The sequence below is a fragment of the Schistocerca americana genome, chromosome 9 (assembly GCF_021461395.2).
Source record: "Schistocerca americana isolate TAMUIC-IGC-003095 chromosome 9, iqSchAmer2.1, whole genome shotgun sequence".
Classification (NCBI taxonomy): domain Eukaryota; kingdom Metazoa; phylum Arthropoda; class Insecta; order Orthoptera; family Acrididae; genus Schistocerca; species Schistocerca americana.
The window spans coordinates 23,340,538-23,363,460 of NC_060127.1; the positions used below are offsets into that span (position 1 = coordinate 23,340,538).

Here is a 22,923-nt window from a genome sequence, read left to right on the forward strand (position 1 = left end):
CAAGGCATGTTTAGCCACAGGGTGATCCTCATTACCAACAAACACTGTCTGCCTGTGTCCATTCATGCGAATGGACAGTTTGTTGCTGGTCATTCCCACATAGAATGCATCACAGTGTAGGCAGGTCAGTTGGTAAATCACGTGGGTGCTTTCACACGTGGCTCTGCCTCTGATCGTGTACACCTTCCGGGTTACAGGACTGGAGTAGGTGGTGGTGGGAGGGTGCATGGGACAGGTTTTGCATCGGGGGCGGTTACAAGGATAGGAGCCAGAGGGTAGGGAAGGTGGTTTGGGGATTTCATAGGGATGGGACCAGACTCTGAATGTGGCTCTCCAGCAGGGATACGACTTCCTCAAATCCTGCCCTGAAATGAGATCCATCCTTCATGAAATCCTCCCCACTCCGCCAAGAGTGTCGTCCACCTAACCTTCGTAACCTGTTAGTTCATCCCTATGAAATCCCCAAACCACCTTCCCTACCCTCTGGCTCCTATCCTTGTAACCGCCCCCGATGCAAAACCTGTCCCATGCACCCTCCCACCACCACCTACTCCAGTCCTGTAACCCGGAAGGTGTACACGATCAGAGGCAGAGCCACGTGTGAAAGCACCCACGTGATTTACCAACTGACCTGCCTACACTGTGATGCATTCTATGTGGGAATGACCAGCAACAAACTGTCCATTCGCATGAATGGACACAGGCAGACAGTGTTTGTTGGTAATGAGGATCACCCTGTGGCTAAACATGCCTTGGTGCACAGCCAGCACATCTTGGCACAGTGTTACACCGTCCGGGTTATCTGGATACTTCCCACCAACACCAACCTATCCGAACTCCGGAGATGGGAACTTGCCCTTCAGTATATCCTCTCTTCTCGTCATCCGCCAGGCCTCAATCTCCGCTAATTTCAAGTTGCCGCCACTCATACCTCACCTGTCTTTCAACAACTTCTTTGCCTCTACACTTCTGCCTCGACTGACATCTCTGCCCAAACTCTTTGTCTTTAAATATGTCTGCTTGTGTCTGTATGTGTGGATGGATATGTGCGTGTGTGCGAGTGTATACCTGTCCTTTTTTCCCCCTAAGGTAAGTCTTTCCGCTCCCGGGATTGGAATGACTCCTTACCCTCTCCCTTAAAACCCACTTCCTTTCGTCTTCCCCTCTCCTTCCCTCTTTCCTGATGAGGCAACAGTTTGTTGCGAAAGCTTGAATTTTGTGTGTGTGTTTGTGTTTGTTTGTGTGTCTATCGACCTGCCAGCGCTTTTGTTCGGTAAGTCACCTCATCTTTGTTTTTATATATAATTTTTCCCACGTGGAATGTTTCCTTCCATTATATATATATATATATATATATATATATATATATATATATATATATATATATATATATATATATATATATATATATATATATATATATATATATATATATATATATATATATATATATATATATATATTTAGTTCTGATTAACTAAAGGAACATGGCGATATTCTTGGTTGAGGTACCAACTAAATCATTTGTAAACAGATGCTATAAATAATAGTTTTGTAAAAGTCAGATAATTTCCTGTCAAAACATTAGTGGTTGTGTTAAATGGCTGTCAGCTCCACTGACTTCCCTACTAAAGGCAGACTAAATTCTTATACTACCAACTTAAAGCCAAAGTTACAGTAAACTGTATTTATGAGAGTATCTATTACCTTTGCAAGATTTGTAGATTTCCCCACACCATTGACACCACAGAAAGTGATGACAAAAGGCCGCCCCTGGCGCCGGGCCTCCAATGCATCTCTCAGCACATCGACACGACGTTTCGGGGACAGAATGCGAAGCAGAGCATCAGTAAGTGCTGCACGGACCGTTTTGGCAACGGTATCAAATGTTCCGACAACCTGCAATGTGCAGCAGACCAACAATTCTCAAACTTACAGCACAGATAAATTAACAAAGTAAAGAGAACTTACTGGAAAGGCATTTACAATGCAACTAAGAAAAACAACAGATTCTGCTGTGAACTGCAGTACCATATAAATGGAAACTGTTTAAGCTTATCAATTACAGATATTTTACAATGGATGGCTGTAATGTAATTAAATATTTATACAGAAAGCTGCAACCAGTCACTTGCAAAATAGTTTTTTTTTATTTCCATGAACTAGTTTATTAGCTTTTTCAGTATCATCTTCACATGGAGCATACAAATGTTACATATTTATTCTTGTAGGGTGATGCCAGTTACTTGCTCTGTGACAACAAGACAGCAAACACTATTGCCATGAGTGATAGTTAAATAGCAACTTATGTTAAAAGTGAATTAATTTACTTACTGCTCAATGCAAAAAGGCAATGCAAATGGAAGCTACCAAGTGGATATTAATAAGTGTACTACCCACGCTCCCATCATAAGTGAACAAATTCATTGTTCAATCACAACTTGCCATACAACTATCGCACATGACGATACATTAAAGTATTTACTGTCTTTGTAAACTGTGGCAGTTTCTGTGTTTATATTCACTGAATATAAATTGTCAAAATGAGTTTTAATAAACAAAATTGTGTAAGTTCACAGATGACCAAGTCTGATCTAAATTTGTGTTCAGCTCTGTTCAGTGTATGAGGTGGACACCGTGAAGAATCAAATGGTGAGTGATTTACGCAGCGACGCTTGCAAATGTTCTAAAAATTTCTACTTTTTTTTTTTGGCTTTCCTAACCAATGCTGTCTTTATGGAGAAGGTGCTGCAATTTACTGAGGAGAACCAATGATTTACAATTAGAGAACCTGGCAGCCATTATACAGTATGAAGCAACACTGATCATTACGTGAAACTGTCACAAAGCATCTGCTGTTCCAAAAATTGTGACTTCCTAAAAATCATACCTTGAAATACAGTCAATGCTGTCTGAAATGTTGCCCAGTACAGCTAAATAGCTTTTCATTGCCCCCTTACTCACCTTCTGCCCCAATCTCTGTGATACCCTGTTAAGACCCCAAAGTCCTCCTCCATCCATTTGCCTAGCCTATAGCTCCTACCCCTGAGCCCATTCCTGCAGTAAGGCTTGAACTATGCATGCTCCTACCACTATCTGTTCCAGCCCTGTAACTGGTGAAACATATAATATTAAAGGGAGAGCCACCTGTGAAGCAACACACATTGTGTACCAGCTGTCACTTGAACAGTGTTAAACCATTTACAATGTTATGACTACCCCCAAGTTACCACTTAGGATAAGTGAGCACAGACAGAGGGTGTATACTGCCAACACACGATACCTTAATGCATAAAATGCTCAGCATCATGACAGTCATGAGTTCAGTGCATCTCTCACCACAAGTGCCATCTGGATTCTTCCTCCTGACACCGGTTTCTCAGAATTCTGCAAGTGGGAACTGGCATTACAACATGTGCTTGGTTATCACTGCCCATGAGGTCTAAATTTACATTAATTTCTGTAGTCTCAGCATTTCCTTTCAGCTACTTTTCCTTATATATTTTTCCAATCTATTTCTCCATTCCCCTCATATACGAGGGTTATTCCAAAAGTAAGGTCCGATTATAAAAAAAAAAAAAAAAAAAAAAAATCAAAACTAAAATGTTTTTTCAAAACAATTGTTTTATTTACATTCCTTACATCTTTATCTATTTTTCTACATAACTTCCATACTTATTTAAACATTTGTCACATCGTTCAACAAGCTTTTGAATGCCCATGTTATAGAAATCGGCCGCCTGTGACGATAACCAGTCCTTAACTGCTTCTTTCACTTCATCATCTGTGTCGAAGCGCTTGCCGCCAAGAAACTCCTTTAAGTAACGGAACAGGTGGAAATCACTTGGCGCCACGTCCGGACTGCAAGGAGGATGGTCCATCTGTTCCCATCCAAATTTCTTGATCAGAGCTTGCGTTTCATTTGCAGTGTGGGGTCTGGCATTGTCATGCAACAACAAGATTCCAAACGACAAAAGACCACGTCGCTTATTCTGGATTGCACGTCGAAGTTTAGTCAGGGTAGCGCAGTAGGCGGCTTTATTAATCGTTGTTCCTCTCTCCATGAAGTCGACTAACAATACTCCACGTCTATCCCAGAACACAGTCGCCATAACTTTACGTGTTGAGATTGTCTGCTTTGCCTTGACCTTGACTGGCGATGACGTGTGACGCCATTGCATTGACTGACGTTTAGACTCTGGAGTGATGTGAGAAACCCATGTCTCATCCCCTGTGACAACATTGTCTAAAAGACTGTCACCTTCCTTATGATATCGCTCCAAAAAATCAAGAGCAAAAGCCATTCTTTTCATTCGTTGGGGCTCAGTAAGCAGCCTGGGAACCCAACGGGCACACAATTTGTGAAACTTCAAATGTTCAGACACAATTCTGTACAAAGTTGTTCTACTCACATTCGGAAAATGCATGTCTACGTCTGTAATAGTGAATCGGCGATCTTCACGAATTTTTTTGTCAACCGCATTGACCAAATCGTCTGAAATCACTGATGGTCAGCCACACCGTGGTTCATCGTGCACATTATCCCGTCCTTCATTAAAAGCTCGCACCCACTTGCGCACTTTACTGTCGCTCATTATGTTAGGACCGTACACTTCAGTAATCTGCCGATGGATTTCCGCCGCTGAATTGTTTCTTGCAGACAAAAACCGTATCACTGCCCTTACTTCACAATCGGCGGGCTGATCAATTGTCTTAAACATTGTAAAGTGACACTGTGAACTACACTCGGCAACAGTAACAAAGCGAATGGCGGCGTTTGACGCGCAAGGCTTGCCGGGAGTCGGCGTGCATGCGTGTTTTGTCATTGGCGCCAAATTTCAATAGTTACGGCGAATCGGACCTTACTTTTGGAATAACCCTCGTATTTACCATGTAAAATGCAATTAGCTTCCCGCTCTTACATGATGTTTTTCAGTAATCTGTGTCTTGCCTATTACCTATGTTCCACATTTAAGTTCTCAGGTTTTAATATCTCATCTGGTGCAGGCACCAATGATCAATCGTTTCTTCTTATTCCATACAGAAAGTCTTCCCTGATCCCAGGTTACGGGCAACTTTTCCATAATTCTCCCATTTCCTTAACCTCGTTAGTGGCTTTCCTTCATCCTCCTTCCTTTCCTCTCAGCCCTTCTGCCAGGAGGAGCCACTGGCTCAAACCTTCCACATCTTTTGTGTGCGTTTTTGTACTACCACTTAGTGTGTAGATTTTTTTGTCTATCCACTTATATTTCTACTGGATCTGATACCTTCTCTAAGAGAATGTCCAGGGATACATTAAAACATTCCCACTATTTTTAAATGTGCTCTGGTACTTTATTACACTTGTTTCAGTGCTTATTCTTTACATCTTCATTTTCTTTTAGTAAATGCTTATCATACTGACTTTACACATTGTTATTGCAACATTTTATTTGTTAATACAAGGCGAGTCTACAAAGTTAGGAGAACTGTCACAGAAAAAGGAAACAAGAGTTACAAATAAAACACCTTTACTGTCCTTAAAAGTAATGACCGTCAGTTACAACACATTTCTGAAATTGGTTGTAAAACTTTTGCAAACTGTCAGTGTACACTGCTTGTTGAAGTGCTTAAAGCTCCAATGGATATTCCAGACATCTGAGAGTGTTCATGAACAATAGTGCATACACTGTCTTTGCTTTTCTTTAACTCTTCTACTCTCACCAACCATCCGGAAGCATCCATCACACTCATGTTATTTGAAAATGGAGCAAAAAATGGAGTAAAACATGGACATGATGTTTTGCTTCAACTTAAGCAAATGGTGATGAAGACTCACGAAATGTTAACGTGAATATGTGGTGTTGATGCGGTGAGTAAAAAGGGTGTCTTCTGATTGGTTTAAATGCTTTAGAGGCACGAAGTATGGCGTTGTGGATGAGCCGAATTTGGGTCAACACGCACAATCCCAGGCAACAATGAATCAATGCAAAAGATGTTTGTGGATGATTAATAGCTGTGTCTGAGAGAGAGAGCTGAAAAGTTGAAGATAAGCAAGGACAGTCTAAACACTATAGTTCATGAAATTGCAGACTTTGGAGATATCTGATAGTGTGCGACCGCGGTGCTTCGAGCCATTCCACAAGATGCATTTGCTGACAGTTTCCAACTGTTTTATAAGCGATGTCAGAAGTGTGTTGTGACTGATGGTGATTACTTTGAAGCTCAGTAAAGATGATTTGTTTGTAACTCCCGTTTCCTTCATTTTCCGAGACCATTCACCAAACTCTTCAGGTGCACCATGTATTATACACTGTTTGCTGTCTTTAAGCTTCATTCACTCTTTAGATGTAGTTTCAAAACTTGTTACTCTAAATGACAGTCTCAAGTTATAAATTCCAAAAAGTTATGCTGGTTGTTCTAAGGAAGACCTGCATTACAGCTGACAAGTACCTTTCCTTCGAGGCTGGTGGCTACAGAATCGCAGAGCTTCCCTGCAATGTCTGCAGCGACGTTCTTTGCTATCAAGTGGTCCTTCAACTTGTCCAGGACTGGTGCCATATCCTCTTGTGTCAGGCTCTTGCTGCCCACGAGGCCTCTGTGGAGACAGCGATTAAGGTTTAATAAACACAAATCTCAACAAAGGTAGTTGCCAACTACTGATGTCCAATACGATACCACATAGTGAGACCAATGACTATAAGCACAAAGGCCTCAAAACATCCAATAGAATGCTCAGATGAAGTTTCCAAGTGAAATGCGGTCAATGTAGTCATATACAATGGATAGGCATAATGTTTCAATCGTTACCTTGGTAAAATAAAGTTTTGTAATTAATTTTTTGTTCATCTCTAGGTACATGTCTACAGCCTCGGTACACACTGAAATCCCATGTCACGGAATTTTATCTCTCTGCTACAGGAATCAAAACAAAATTATAAAGTTGAGTATTGTGGCATAATTGGTTTTCTGTATTTGAAGGGGTACAATTCTCCAACAATTCATAAGGAGTTAATGGAAGTGTGCAGCAACAATGTATCATCATACGACACACTTGTCAGGCGATGCAGATGATTCCAATCTGGTCAAAGAAGTCTGAATGATGATGATCGAAATGGCATATAATCGCTCTGAAGGATTAATGGAGGCTCAGGTGTTCACAGACTGGGGTATCACAATTGAGAAACAATTATGATCAGTTTCCACATCTTGCACAACACAGGCTGCTCCCACTGGATACTGTAACTGCTTACTACCATTCAAAAAGCCCCTCGAACCTAGATAGCAAGGAGAATATTGCAGCCATTCAGGTCATTCTATACGATCTCTTTAAATGCGTGAGTACCAAGGAAGGGTGTTTTGTGTACTACAATGATCCTGACAACAGAATAAAGCAAGGAGGGGAAAACTGGACCACCAACTCCAAAAAGTGAAGTCCCAACAACAGTTGTTGTTTTGGGCCTGCCATGGCACAGTGCTAGTAGATTATGCTCAACATTCCAGGTCATTCTGCACAGAGTGACACATGCTGCTTGTTTTGGCTATCAAACTTAGCCTCGACCTGTGTTCTCCTGACACACCTGCCAGTGACTTTTCCTGCTTCTCTCAGATGACGAAATCACTGAAAGGCAGTAATTTTCAGAATGAAGATAAGGATTTTCAAGGAGCAATGTACATACAATCAAAGTCTCCAATGAATTGTGCACTGCCAAGGAAAATGTTTGGACTGAAGGATGAATACGTAGAGAAGAACTAACACTATCAGTAAGTTTCATGATCGTAGTTTGAGTTTTGGTGGTGATAATTACAACTTTATGACTATCCCAGGTGCATTAAAGTGTTCCCTGGACTCCCAAAAATGTTATATGGATCTTCCAACTGCTCGAGACACGAAAATGCCTATGGCAAAAGTGGCAGAGAGAGAGTCCTTGTGTAGCACATACATCAATATTTTCCTTTTTTTTGTTTGTTCACTGAATCTGCCTATTTGTATCCTTCCACTAGTATCGGACTATGAGAGTTCTGCAACTGATCTTTTTATCTTCAACAATTTACAACTTCAGGTCCAGTATTTAAATCTTAGGCTACAAAGGTCCTTACTTAAGCGTCCATAACAATGTGTTCTCATCAGTGTGTCCTGCCACTGGTTGGTCAACACTACTCCCTCAGTTTGGCTGTGGCCACTCATTTGGGCTGACAGCCAGTCTGTGGTTGCATAGTGGCATATGATGCTGAGCAAAATGTTCTCTATTTCAATGACTGTTTCGCAACTCTTGACATCTGGATACTTCTACGAACACAAGCTTCTCCGAATTACTTAGATTGGTGGTGTCTTCCCAACTTATCCTCCGATCCCATAATCCTTGAGGCCGCGATCTCCTCTAGCACCCTGCAACACATTTGTCTCCACCATTGACTAACTTAACTAACCCCACTTCATGCTCCTCCAAAAAAGTCTCCCTCTTCTTCTGTTCCGTCACCCCCTCTCAATCTACCTTTCAGTGTCATGTGCTGCACAAGTCTCCCTCTGCCTGTGGCTACAACAGCTGCCACATCTCTATCCCATGCATCTGCTGGCTCTTGTTGAGCTGCAGTGTGGCACAACCTAGTCAGCTTGGACAGTGTATTCATGTAGCTGTGGAGAAGAATTTGCCCAAAAGCTAGCAATGTTTTCAGCCTCGTTATGTGGCCACCAATGACTCAACACCTTACAAGTACATTTTTATAAATGATACTTTCTCAGCTAGTAAATGGTGACCTGAGTAATATACAACTGCATTATTAGCCTGACTGTTTCAATCAATCCATGTAGTCCCCAGGAAATTTCAAGTCTTTTTCAATAGCAGAAATATTCTTTTCTAATTTTAATTATGAATTTTAAGATTCTATCACCATGTTCCCAAAAGATACAGTATGAGTTTTGAAATATGTGAAAATACTTACACGTAAATAAATGTACCTAAATACTTTCTGCTGTCCTCCAAAAATTAACAGTTCCCACTAAGGCTCTAAACAATGCTTCAAGGCATGTGTTCTGGACAAAAAATATGGTGGTGAAAAAAGCAGATTGTAACTGATTATTTTCAGGGAAGACTTGGCCGTATCCATTCCACAATGAGGACCATCAACTGAAATGTACATTCTGAACACCAACAGCAACTCTTTTTACAGCTGAGCATTTTTCAAAATTTTTGCCACGCACAACAAAGAAAGGACAAGTGAAGAGCTGGTAACAACAAGAGAAGACTTTTGAAAATAGGCATCTTATTAGTGTGCACAATGTGCAGTTCCTCTCTGTGCTGCACAATATTTTACAATATTTCACCCAGAAAGAGACCTGTGATTATGTGAAAATAAAATTTCATTCTATTCTCTAATATTTTCTATTTGTCCTAATAACTTTCATTTTTGACTGTAAACCATAATCAACAAAGAAATGTTTCAATGAGTGAGAACTACACATGCTCAACTGTATTAGCGAGTGCTTGGGGAAATTACCCACTGAGGCAGAGGAGCGTTCTCCTATGTTGGTAATACTCCCTAAATTTGTATAATTTTTTTTTTCCTAATTAAGAGCTCTGAAGCATGCATAAGAATGAAGCAGGATGCTGAAACTCTTCATTTTAAGGACAACCTACCTGAACATAGAAAACACTCTCTGTGCCTTTGACGTGCCACTGGAAGATGCATTAGTTTGTCTTGTTGTCTGAATGTCTCCAATACCATCATCTTCATCATACTCTGCCTCCGAGTCACTGGATTCCACCTCCAAGTCACGTATTCCTCCACTCATTGTACCCACCATCTACAATATTAAATAACATGCTACATGGTGTTTTGAAAATGCTGTTTCTGTATAGAAATATAGTATACACTATGCATATATTACAAACTATTTTGACATCTATAATAATGGAATGTTATGATTTTTGGGGATAAAACTTTTTTTAAGTTAAGCATACAGTGACTGTGAAAGGCTGTATTATAAAAAAAAAAATCTACAATGTAAGCTGCCACAATTTAATGCAATATTTTTGCACGACACGTTTAAAACTTCATCATATTGTCACAAGATAATGAAGACAAGAATCATATAATTAAGGATTTTATGCTTAAAACACTCTCTATGAAAATATTACATTAAGTTATGATAGGCTATATGGTGCAAAATTAGTTGCTTAAACTTCTTTTCAGTTGAATTATAATAACTAACGTGTTCAAAGGGAAATTATGCACTCACATACAGGAAGGACTGAGTTCTCTCATCTTTCTTTGTAATGCCAAGCCTAAGACTGTATTCTCTGGAAACTGAATTACAAAGTGTTCACTTTTAATCTGCTGGGAAATTCTGTCCATCACTCACTACTTAATATATATATCTTGGATGAGAAACAGATGGCCTTTGAACATTAAGATCCACTGTAAGAGGTGAGTGAGTTAGTTTTTTTGAGAAGTTAGAAAGAATTAAGACTGAACAGCAATACTGATGTTGATGAGTTACCGAAGTGTCGGGTCGTGGTGCCACAGCATCTCTGTCTTCTGGCTTATCCCTTGTCCTCTCAAGATTTGCCACATCACGTGATGTCCCTCCAAGTTCCCAAACTCTCGGTTTCTTGCCTGCCTTCTCTTTCTCAGGCTTTGGGCTTTTCCTGTGACAAGATGTGTCCATGAAGAACTTTGTTACATTTTATTATCACAAATACATTATGCCATCCTTTGTGCATATACAATTCAATGTTGGCTCTATACTTTCATTTATTCCATCAAACACAAATACAAATTACACATAATTTATGATGCAATAGTCAGAAACGGATTAAGGTATCATATGCTTGAATTGCATGTAGTTTTCCATTGACATATTAATGTGCATCACTTATTTCAGTACAATACTTCAATATACACTTTATTTCTACTATCAAGTATTAAAAGTAAATTGGAAACAAAAATATTGTTAAAGACAAGTGATACATAATTTCTTAGTTCATTGCTTTGAAATTTAGCTTACAAATATAAAAAAAAATATGGAAGACTTCAAGCACTGTTTATGTCTATTGTTACCTTTTGGAAATAACAAGAAAAACCCAGCAATCCATCACATGCTCCAGATTTCACATTCAATATATTTTGTATCAGAAGCCACATATGATCAGCATGGTTAATACCAAGGAGAATCTACAGCATAATGATGTAAACAGAGCTCAAGATACGAAATAAAACTAAGATTTAATTTACTTAAAATAACAAATCATTTGTCTTTATAAGAGCTCAGATGGCAAACAAACTCTTAATTCTTGGCAGACATGTGTATTAGACTCAAATACTCTTGACTAAAAAATCTAGTTGAGAATTAGGTCAAAAGTTGGTAAACATGTATGCAAATGGTTTAGAAATTCTCTCTCAATGTGAAAATTAATTTACCACATCAAGTGGAGTAAAATGCATGCCAATTTTGAAGCCTATGGTTTATGCAGGAGCATCAGAAGTGTGGTAAAATAACTTAAAGTGGAATTTTAAATGGAGTAATACAGCAAACAAACTGGAAGAATGGAAGAACAAATTGCAACAGTGACTGTAAGCAAAAGACAGAAATATTTCTGTCACAAAGAAGTAAAAATCATAGAAGCAAAATTTGTTACTGAGTTTGTGAGAAAGGGAAATTGGGGAAAATGTATGCATTTGAGAACCTACTCACTTCAAACTGGCCTGAAATCTTTATTGCAATACATTTTTAATTTACAGGGTGTTCCAAAAGGCAGTATTGGTGTGTACAATTATGAAAGAATCATTCAACATATTTAATGAAAAAAAAGAAAACCCCAATCATGAAAGGGAGGTATTCTTAGAAAATACTACTGCTAATCACTGCATTCTTCCAGAAAATGTGAAACTATTGTAGTTCCCAGATAACACATCAGTTACACTGTCAATATAACATGGTGTTACCTGCAATCTTAGAGCCTGCTTATTCACATCTATCTTGACAACATAGTGAGTAAAACAGTTTTTCAAAATAGAGCACAGGCTCTAATATGACAATAACAAGTCAGACCATATAGTTCCACACTTGTTATGGAAAGTATGATAGACCAAAATTTGCAATCTATATGGAGGTGCATGTTAGGATCCCAGGTACTACACACTAAAATTCACTCCTCAAAATGCTTCTTCATTTCCAAATAATAATAATAATAATAATAATAATAATAATAATGTCTGAATTTTCCATCATGCTCTAGAGCCTTAAAATTCATGTAATTACCAAGAGATGTAGCGTAGTTCCTAATATGCAAAAGACCGTTGGTTTGAATCCCATCAAGTGCTATTAATTTTTTTGTTTGTAAATCTTTATCAAAATGACTCTGATCATTATTTTTATTCAATTAATTGGTTTAAATGTATTTTTCTGACATTTTCGCATGTCATTTGAATCATTGTATCAACTTTTTCATTTGCTCTCATTTTTTATTATCTATCATTCTTTTTTCATTTGGAATATTTACGCATGTGATTTTAATTATTTTTATTTACCTATCACTCTATTTAAATGTTTGAAAATATCACATTACTGGTTAAAAAACAAAAGACAACGTACAGATTTATACTGGCTGTGCAACAGTGTCAAAAAAACTAACATGTAAATAAGTAAAACCACATGGAGCAAGATTTATGATGAAAAAAAGTGAGTATGAAGAAAAAATGAGAGCAAACGAAAAAGTTAATGCATTGATTAAAATCACATTACAAAGTATTAGAAATAAAAAGTTACATTTAAAGCAATGAATTGAATAAAAACAATGATAAGTCATTTCAATAAAGATTTAAAAATAAAAAATTTGCTTGCATCTGAAAGGATTCAAATCAATGACTTTTGCATACGAGGAACATATGCTGCGGCTGCTGCTGCTGCTCCAGATAATACTATTGATTTTAATGCTCTAAAGCTCAACACAAAATTATGATATTTTTCACTGATTACGCACAAACAAGAGCCCGCTTTGACGAATGGCGCGAGGGTGTAGTGGTTGGCACCACAGTCTATTTCATCACATAGGTAGATTTCAAAAAGTCGATTTCACCTCTGGGGACCTCTCCTGACTAGAGAATTTCTTGGTAGGGAGTGCACACCAAGTTATGTCAGATGCAGAGACATCAATGAGAGCGTAAGTGGCTTCATGCATGCCACAGTGAAGTGTGTTGAGGATCTCATGGTTCCTGGAGTACGGAGTCTGCCAGAAAAATTTACACAAACTTTAAGGAACTAAAAGTATTACTTATGTGTGTATTTTGTGTTTAATAATTGATCAAATATGTTGTACAATCTTCAGTTTAGCACATGGTTACTTTAAATGTTCAAAATGTTCACCGTTCGCAGCTATACAAATAACAGAACGACGAGCGGTCACTGCAGCTACGTCAGTCAATGTTACAGTGGAGATCGCTGCACGTCTACATCTACATCTACATTTATACTCTGCAAGCCACCCAACGGTGTGTGGCGGAGGGCACTTTACGTGCCACTGTCATTACCTCCCTTTCCTGTTCCAGTCGCGTATGGTTCGCGGGAAGGACGACTGTCTGAAAGCCTCCGTGCGCGCTCTAATCTCTCTAATTTTACATTCGTGATCTCCTCGGGAGGTATAAGTAGGGGGGAAGCAATATATTCGATACCCCATCCAGAAACGCACCCTCTCGAAACCTGGCGAGCAAGCTACACCGCGATGCAGAGCGCCTCTCTTGCAGAGTCTGCCACTTGAGTTTATTAAACATCTCCGTAACACTATCATGGTTACCAAATAACCCGGTGACGAAACGCGCCGCTCTTCTTTGGATCTTCTCTATCTCCTCCGTCAGACCGATCTGGTACGGATCCCACACTGATGAGCAATACTCAAGTATAGGTCGAACGAGTGTTTTGTAAGCCACCTCCTTTGTTGATGGACTACATTTTCTAAGCACTCTCCCAATGAATCTCAACCTGGTACCCGCCTTACCAACAATTAATTTTATATGATCATTCCACTTCAAATCGTTCCGCACGCATACTCCCAGATATTTTACAGAAGTAACTGCTACCAGTGTTTGTTCCGCTATCATATAATCATACAATAAAGGATCCTTCTTTCTAAGTATTCGCAATACATTACATTTGTCTATGTTAAGGGCCAGTTGCCACTCCCTGCACCAAGTGCCTATCTGCTGCAGATCTTCCTGCATTTCGCTACAATTTTCTAATGCTGCGACTTCTCTGTATACTACAGCATCATCCGCGAAAAGCCGCATGGAACTTCCGACACTATCTACTAGGTCATTTATATATATTGTAAAAGCAATGGTCCCATAACACTCCCCTGTGGCACGCCAGAGGTTACTTTAACGTCTGTAGACGTCTCTCCATTGATAACAACATGCTGTGTTCTGTTTGCTAAAAACTCTTCAATCCAGCCACACAGCTGGTCTGATATTCCGTAGGCTCTTACTTTGTTTATCAGGCGACAGTGCGGAACTGTATCGAACGCCTTCCGGAAGTCAAGAAAAATAGCATCTACCTGGGAGCCTGTATCTAATATTTTCTGGGTCTCATGAACAAATAAAGCGAGTTGGGTCTCACACGATCGCTGTTTCCGGAATCCATGTTGATTCCTACATAGTAGATTCTGGGTTTCCAAAAACGACATGATACTCGAGCAAAAAACATGTTCTAAAATTCTACAACAGATCGACGTCAGAGATATAGGTCTATAGTTTTGCGCATCTGCTCGACGACCCTTCTTGAAGACTGCGACTATCTGTGCTCTTTTCCAATCATTTGGAACCTTCCGTTCCTCTAGAGACTTGCGGTACACGGCTGTTAGAAGGGGGGCAAGTTCTTTCGCGTACTCTGTGCAGAATCGAATTGGTATCCCGTAAGGTCCAGTGGACTTTCCTCTATTGAGTGATTCCAGTTGCTTTTCTATTCCTTGGACACTTATTTCGATGTCAGCCATTTTCTCGTTTGTGCGAGGATTTAGAGAAGGAACTGCAGTGCGGTCTTCCTCTGTGAAACAGCTTTGGAAAAAGGTGTTTAGTATTTCAGCTTTACGCGTGTCATCCTCTGTTTCAATGCCATCATCATCCCGTAGTGTCTGGATATGCTGTTTCGAGCCACTTACTGATTTAACGTAAGACCAGAACTTCCTAGGATTTTCTGTCAAGTCGGTACATAGAATTTTACTTTCGAATTCACTGAACGCTTCACGCATAGCCCTCCTTACGCTAACTTTGACATCGTTTAGCTTCTGTTGTCTGAGAGGTTTTGGCTGCGTTTAAACTTGGAGTGGAGCTCTCTTTGCTTTCGCAGTAGTTTCCTAACTTTGTTGTTGTACCACGGTAGGTTTTTCCTGTCCCTCACAGTTTTACTCGGCACGTACCTGTCTAAAATGCATTTTAGGATTGCCTTGAACTTTTTCCATAAACACTCAACATTGTCAGTGTCGGAACAGAAATTTTCGTTTTGATCTGTTAGGTAGTCTGAAATCTGCCTTCTATTACTCTTGCTAAACAGATAAACCTTCCTCCCTTTTTTTATATTCCTATTAACTTCCATATTCAGGGATGCTGCAACGGCCTTGTGATCACTGATTCCCTGTTCTGTACATACAGAGTTGAAAAGTTCGGGTCTGTTTGTTATCAGTAGGTCCAAGATGTTGTCTCCACGAGTCGGTTCTCTGTTTAATTGCTCGAGGTAATTTTCGGATAGTGCACCCAGAATAATGTCACTCTATGCTCTGTCCCTACCACCCGTCCTAAACATCTGAGTGTCCCAGTCTATATCTGGTAAATTGAAATCTCCACCTAAGACTATAACATGCTGAGAAAATTTATGTGAAATGTATTCCAAATTTTCTCTCAGTTGTTCTGCCACTAATGCTGCTGAGTCGGGAGGTCGGTAAAAGGAGCCAATTATTAACCTAGTTTGGTTGTTGAGTGTAACCTCCACCCATAATAATTCACAGGAGCTATCCACTTCTACTTCACTACAGGATGAACTACTACTAACAGCGACGAACACTCCACCACCGGTTGCATGCAATCTATCCTTTCTAAACACCGTCTGTACCTTTGTAAAAATTTCGGCAGAATTTATCTCTGGCTTAAGCCAGCTTTCTGTGCCTATAACGATTTCAGCTTCGGTGCTTTCTATCAGCGCTTGAAGTTCTGGTACTTTACCAACGCAGCTTCGACAGTTGACAATTACAATACCGATTGCTGCTTGGTCCCCGCATGTCCTGACTTTGCCCCTCACCCGTTGAGGCTGTTGCCCTTTCTGTACTTGCCCAAGGCCATCTAACCTAAAAAAAACGCCCAGCCCACGCCACACAACCCCTGCTACCCGTGTAGCCGCTTGTTGCGTGTAGTGGACTCCTGACCTATCCAGCGGAACCCGAAACCCCACCACCCTATGGCGCAAGTCGAGGAATCTGCAGCCCACACGGTCGCAGAACCGTCTCAGCCTCTGATTCAGACCCTTCACTCGGCTCTGTACCAAAGGTCCGCAGTCAGTCCTGTCGACGATGCTGCAGATGGTGAGCTCTGCTTTCATCCCGCTAGCGAGACTGGCAGTCTTCACCAAATCAGATAGCCGCCGGAAGCCAGAGAGGATTTCCTCCGATCCATAGCGACACACATCATTGGTGCCGACATGAGCGACCACCTGCAGATGGGTGTACCCTGTACCCTTCATTGCATCCGGAAGGACCCTTTCCACATCTGGAATGACTCCCCCCCGGTATGCACACGGAGTGCACATTGGTTTTCTTCCCCTCTCTTGCTGCCATTTCCCTAAGGGGCCCCATTACGCGCCTGACGTTGGAGCTCCCAACTACCAGTAAGCCCACCCTCTGCGACTGCCCGGATCTTGCAGACTGAGGGGCAACCTCTGGAACAGGACAAGCAGCCATGTCAGGCCGAAGATCAGTATCAGCCTGAGACAGAGCCTGAAATCGGTTCGTCAGACAAACCGGAGAGGCCTTCCGTTCAGCCCTCCGGAATGTCTTTCGCCCCCTGCCACACCCTGAGACGACCTCCCACTCTACCACAGGTGAGGGATCAGCCTCAATGCGGGCAGTATCCCGGGCAACCACAGTCGTAGTCCGATCGGGGGATGCGTGGGACGAGCTGGCCGTCCCGGACAAACCCCCATCCGGAACCCCACAGTGATGCCCATTGGCAACAGCCTCAAGCTGTGTGACCGAAGCCAACACTGCCTGAAGCTGGGAGCGAAGGGATGCCAACTCAGCCTGCATCCGAACACAACAGTTGCAGTCCCTATCCATGCTAAAAACTGTTTTGCAAAGAACGTCTGAACTAATCTACAGAGAGCGCAAACAAATCAACAAAATTTAAACGGTTATTAAAATACAAGATTGCCTAGTAAATGCAGTAATGCTGCTACTTGCGGACTGCTGACACTGCTCGGCGGTGGAAGGAGACTACGCGAATTTACACTATTCAGGTACTAAAACGCGATGCTACAACTCTCAAATACTATAATACGCCCGAAATTTATGAATTAAACAATGCAAGTACCAAAAACACGCAAAGAAATTAAGAATTAAACTATGTAACAAATGAGGGAGCTAGGAGTATACGACTTGCTGCTCAGCTGCTTATCCAACGGCGGGAGGGAGCACACTGTCGCTGTAATCTCCTAGCAAAGTTCCTCCAGTATGTGTGGCTACCACCAATAAACGTTATCTTTCACAGTTCTCCACAAGTAGAAATCCATAGGTGTTAGATCTGGCAACCGTGGAGAGAACTCAATGGGCCCTCTTTGTCCAATCCAATGCCACAGAAAATGGTAATCCAGGAAAGCTCATATGGCTACGTGGTAGTTGGTGACACCACGTCCTTTTAGTATACAACCTCTTCTTCAGCTCCATACCTTGCAAAATTGATGTTTGTAACATTTCCAACATGAGAGCTGACAAAGCGGGACATGTAGCTGTACGCTGTCTTTCTGGTCATCCTTTGTGAATATCACAAATCGTTCCATGCAATTCGAACTTGTCAATGATGTTTCAAACTCTTGCCTCCACTGATGTTGCACTTCAACAGCATTATCAAACTTTAAAACCATTTCACAATACATTTTCATTCCTCGAATGTCAAGCATGCACCAGCCATCTTGTTTGCTCCATACAGAGATGAAAGTACTAACATCTGCAAGCCAACAACACACACTTAAATCGAACGACAATATCGATATCTTGATAGAGCTGACAAAGAGTGTGTACATTTTTCTGGCAGACTCTGCATAGTAATGATCTTCCAGACAATACTAACAGTAACTTCAGATTTTTTGTAGTTTATGCAGTTATCTGTAATTACAAACTGTTTGGCAAAATCTGCAAAAATATTATGTGTATCTTGATAAGGTTTCAAGATCATGCGAAGATCCAAGCTTGCTTTAAATATTCGTAAAGAAGAAGAAGAAGAAGAAGAAGAAGAAGAAGAAGAAGAGAAAGTGTAGTATCCTGTGCCTAAAGTATCAACAGGTCACATCTGGAACCAGCCAACTTGTGGATACACCCGGTTGTAAAAGTTTGTAGGGGCATGAAACTGAACAGTCACACACACTCACTCACACAGCAAGCAGGCAGCAGACTTCAGTTCACTGCTAGAAGATTACGGAAATGTAATCAGTCTACAAAAGAGTCAAAATGTACTAACGGGGCGGGGGGTCACCTCTTGACTTTCTGTCCATAGAACTGATTAATGATGTACTCCAGGGTGTTTGACCTAGTTTGCACTTTCAGAAGTACAACATTACTGACAGGGGATACTGAATATATACAAAGAAGGCCAGTATAAATGGTCAAACATTTGTCTGATTCATGGAAAACATCATGGACATGCTCGAAGATAAACCACACTATCCTGTGAAAGCCTAGTGACAAAGTTTCAAGAACCAGTTTTAAGTGATGAAGCTAGGAATATGCTGCAACCACCTCTGCATCACTCTCATTGGGACTGCGTGGACAAGATGAGACTAATTACAATGCACACAGAGACATTTAAGCTATCTTTTTCCATACTCCATATGTGAATGGAAAGGAAAGAAACCCCAATAACTTGTCCAGTGGTAAGTATCCTCTTCCATTCATTTCACAATGGTTTGCAGCAGCCAAGATGAAAGTCCATAATATACTGCCTGAGTGTACTGTGCCTTGTTTCACAAGTGAACTTGCTCATTATTATTTCTTTGATGTACAAAGGAAAGAAGATGGGAGTTTAAGGTCTTGAAACATTGAGGTCATCAGAGTCAGTGGCTTAGGAATGATTTATTTTATTTATTTACATGTAAAGTTACATACGACCAAATTGAGGAGTAACTACTCTCCAAGGTTATGGAACATGTCAATACATGAAATTACAACATAAAAGTAATAACAGATAAAAATAAAACATTTATGAACCTGGAAAAAAAAAAAATCAATCCATATGTTTAAGTAAATGCAATCAACAATACAACAAGAATCAGCTTAATTTTTAAAGAAACTCTTTGACACAGTTGAAGGAGTGATCCACGAGGAAACTCTTCAGTTTCAAGTTGAAAGTGTGTGAATTACTGCTAAGATTTTTTAATTAAAGTGGTAGCTTATTGAAAATGGATGCAGCAGTATACTGCACACCTTTCTGCACAGGAGTTAAGGAAGTCCACTCCAAATGCAGGTTTGATTTCTGCTGAGTATTAACAGTGCGAAAGCCGCTCATTCTTGGGAACAAGCTAATATTGTTAACAAGAAATGACATTAAGGAATATAAAAATATAATACAGTGTATTTATAAAAAGTAATGAGTACAGTTTTTTCTGACAACTGTAGGTAACAGTATGCTCAATCCAAGTGAGTTTGATGGAGTGGGACATCACTTCAAAACAAATGTAATGTCATTTGCCAATGAGGTTCATTGCAATTCATTTTATCGTTTTAAAGTACCTCTGTCCGTAGGCTTGGCTAAAGAATGAAAATGCAACATTCTGTCGAAGAGCACTACATAAAATTCTGTACGGGACTCTGAAAAAAATCGACTATGGGGATGTGGGTACAATGTAGCAAGATCCACGATCCTGAGACAAAATGCCGTAGTACTGAATAGCACATAGCAGCAGCCCTTGATCAAATGAAGGCTGATATGAGCAAGTCAATTGCCACGGTCGTGCTCATTGTATTCTTTGACACCACAGCTGTCGTCCATCACCTATCCGTGCCCGTGGAACAGACTGACTGGTACTGTCTATGTGGGACTTCTTAAAAAGCTGAAGGAAAGTGTCAACGAATCGACGACAAGCATTGGCCCCAATTAGAGAGTGGGACATGACAATGCACTGAGCCACATCTACTTCGTTATCAATGACCACCTGGCCTGGAACAACAAGGCAACACTTCCTCGAGGTCCCTACAACACCAATGGGTCCTTGGCAGACTTCTTACTGCTCCCTCAAGTGAAGACAGTTCCTAAAAGACTGCACTATGAGAACACAGAGGAAGTCTGGGAGAACGTGATGTGCTATTTGAAAGACATTCTGGAAATGGACTTTGAGACCACTTTCTAAATGTGGAAAGCTTGGTGACAAGTATGTCATCCATTGTTCATAACAATCCTGTCAATGTATTTTTTCCCAAATAAGGACATGAAACAGGACAACACCTCAAACACATTTTCTGTACACAAGCAGAAGCATTATTTTAGAATACAACCTGATACACCTGTATCACATGAGCAATGCACAAAGATAAACTCTCTCTGTCTGTTATTAGCACATCATTTATATCAAGCTCACACATGTATTAATATACGGGGTTCCAAAATCTTTGAAACACACTAGCACCTACTCCAATCCTCTCACAGGCATGTCCTACCCCATCAAAGGCAGGGCTACCTGTGAAATCAGCCATGTTATCTGCCAACTATGCTACAACCACTGTGCCACTTTCTATGTGGGTATGCTGACTAAGCTATCTGCCCATGTGAACGGCCACTGTCAAACTGGCCAAGAGGCACCTGGACCATCCAGCAGCTGAGGATGTTGCCCAACTGTTATGTGCTTCACCTCAATTTGGTTTTGTTTTGCTTTAGGGTGCAAAAAACAACTGGGGTCATATGCGCCCAAGTCTAAACTATAGAACACGAAGACAGAGAGGAGTTAAAAAATGACTATACTTAAGTCCCAACTGGCATAATAGAAGACAGCTACAAACAGGCATGTGGAAAAAGGGCTAAAAAGACACTGTACAGAAACGGAGCTCCAAAACTAAAAATTAAATGGCCTTCGCCATATTGCTTTGGCGGATAAAAAGTAAAATGCAGTCGACAGCCCATGCGTCATTTGCTAAAAATGGCAAAGAAATCAGACGGCAAACCCAAGTGGAAAGATAAATGGTTACAAAAATGAGCATTCCATCAAGAAGTGGTGGACAGTTAAAACTTGGGAGCAATGTGAACAAAGAGGTGGGGTAGCACCACTTAGCAAACAACGATGGCTAAAAAGGCCGTGCCCAATACACAGCCAAGTTAAAATAACCATCTCTTGGCGGGAGGGTATAGAGGAGATTGTCCAAGCCGCTTGAAGAGGCTTAATAAGCCAGACCTTATTCCCGTTAAGGGAGGACCATTGGCGATGCCAAAGAGACACCTCCTCCTGACAGACGACAACACACAGATTGCACAGACTGGAGGGAATATAGGTACTCGGAAGCTGAGGTATGAGGACTGCAGCCTTGGCACCAGCGTCAGCAGCCTCATTTCCTGGCAGACTGACATGATCAGGAACCTGCAGAAACATTACTCTGGCTCCACCAAGAGACAGTTTTCCTGGACTCGCTGCACAAATGGATGGGTAGTGTACAGCGCATATAGACTTTGAAGGGCGCCGAGTGAGTCTGAGCAGAGGACAATTGAAAAGGCTGTGCCACTGGATGTACTCCGTGGCCTGATACAAGGCGAAGAGCTCGGCTGTAAATACTGAGGAGTGTGCCAGAAGCTGGTGTCTAAAGACACAGGTGCCAATGACAAAGGCGCAACCGACCCCAATGCCAGACCAAGGTATTATTGTGAAGTTCCATGCAAAGGTTATGAAACTGAAGGCTGGAGTTGAGTTGTGTCCTTAGAAAGCAAATGAATGTCAAGGTTAACATGGGCCACTTCTTGAAGCCAAGGTGGCGAAGGGTTCGAACCCACGGGGAAAGCTGCAGGTAGCGTGAAGGTAAGCCACCACAGCAAGTGCCGAAAGTGAACTCCAGGAGGTAACAGAGAGAAGTGGCGAGCCCCACACTGACGATCAAAGAAGGAGGCAGTATAGGTGGGTGGCCACGCATGGCAGACAAACGGCACGCACACGTGCTGAGGAGAAAGTCACAGGGGTAGGACAGCGGTAGTTCAGCAGCTTCAGCATACGGACTCTCAAACGGGCTTGTGTAAAATGCGTCAGTGGCCAAACAGACACCATGATGGTGGATAGTGTTGAGACGGTGTAAGAGGGATGGACATGCCGACACATAAACAAAGCACCCCTTGTCAAGTCTGTAACGGACAAGGGACCGATACAAACAGAGGATTGGCACCCCAGGAAGTACTATCGAGGACACACAGGACATTGAGGAACCGCATACTGCAGGCTGCCAGGTAAGATACGTGGGAGGACCAAGAGATTTTCCTTTCGAGCATGAGCCCCAGAAATTTTGTAGTTTCAATGAACGGAAGGCAACAGGCCTTAAATGTTAACATGGTGGGAGAAACCACTTGAGTCGCCAGAAAGTCATACAGACAGTTGTCAGTGGAAAAGCGAAAGCCATCATTGATGCTCCAGGGGTAAAGATGATCGAGACATTGCTGAAGATGCTGCTCAGTGAGACAGGTCCGTGAAGAACTGCAACAGATGGCAAAATCGTCAACAAAAAGGGA

The 22,923-nt window shown here is 41.2% G+C and overlaps 1 protein-coding gene across 2 annotated transcripts in view; it reads right to left on the reverse strand.

Annotated features, from left to right (window-relative positions):
- LOC124550947 (signal recognition particle receptor subunit alpha homolog) overlaps nucleotides 1-22,923 on the reverse strand; it is a 75,327-nt gene that overhangs the window by 22,481 nt on the left and 29,923 nt on the right. For both annotated transcript variants that reach the window (XM_047125759.1, XM_047125758.1), the window contains 4 exons: nucleotides 10,481-10,628; nucleotides 9,618-9,784; nucleotides 6,433-6,577; nucleotides 1,708-1,899 (listed from right to left, as the gene is read on the reverse strand). In XM_047125759.1, coding sequence (XP_046981715.1) covers nucleotides 1,708-1,899; nucleotides 6,433-6,577; nucleotides 9,618-9,784; nucleotides 10,481-10,628 — 652 coding nt within the window. The remainder of the gene's footprint in view (nucleotides 1-1,707; nucleotides 1,900-6,432; nucleotides 6,578-9,617; nucleotides 9,785-10,480; nucleotides 10,629-22,923) is intronic.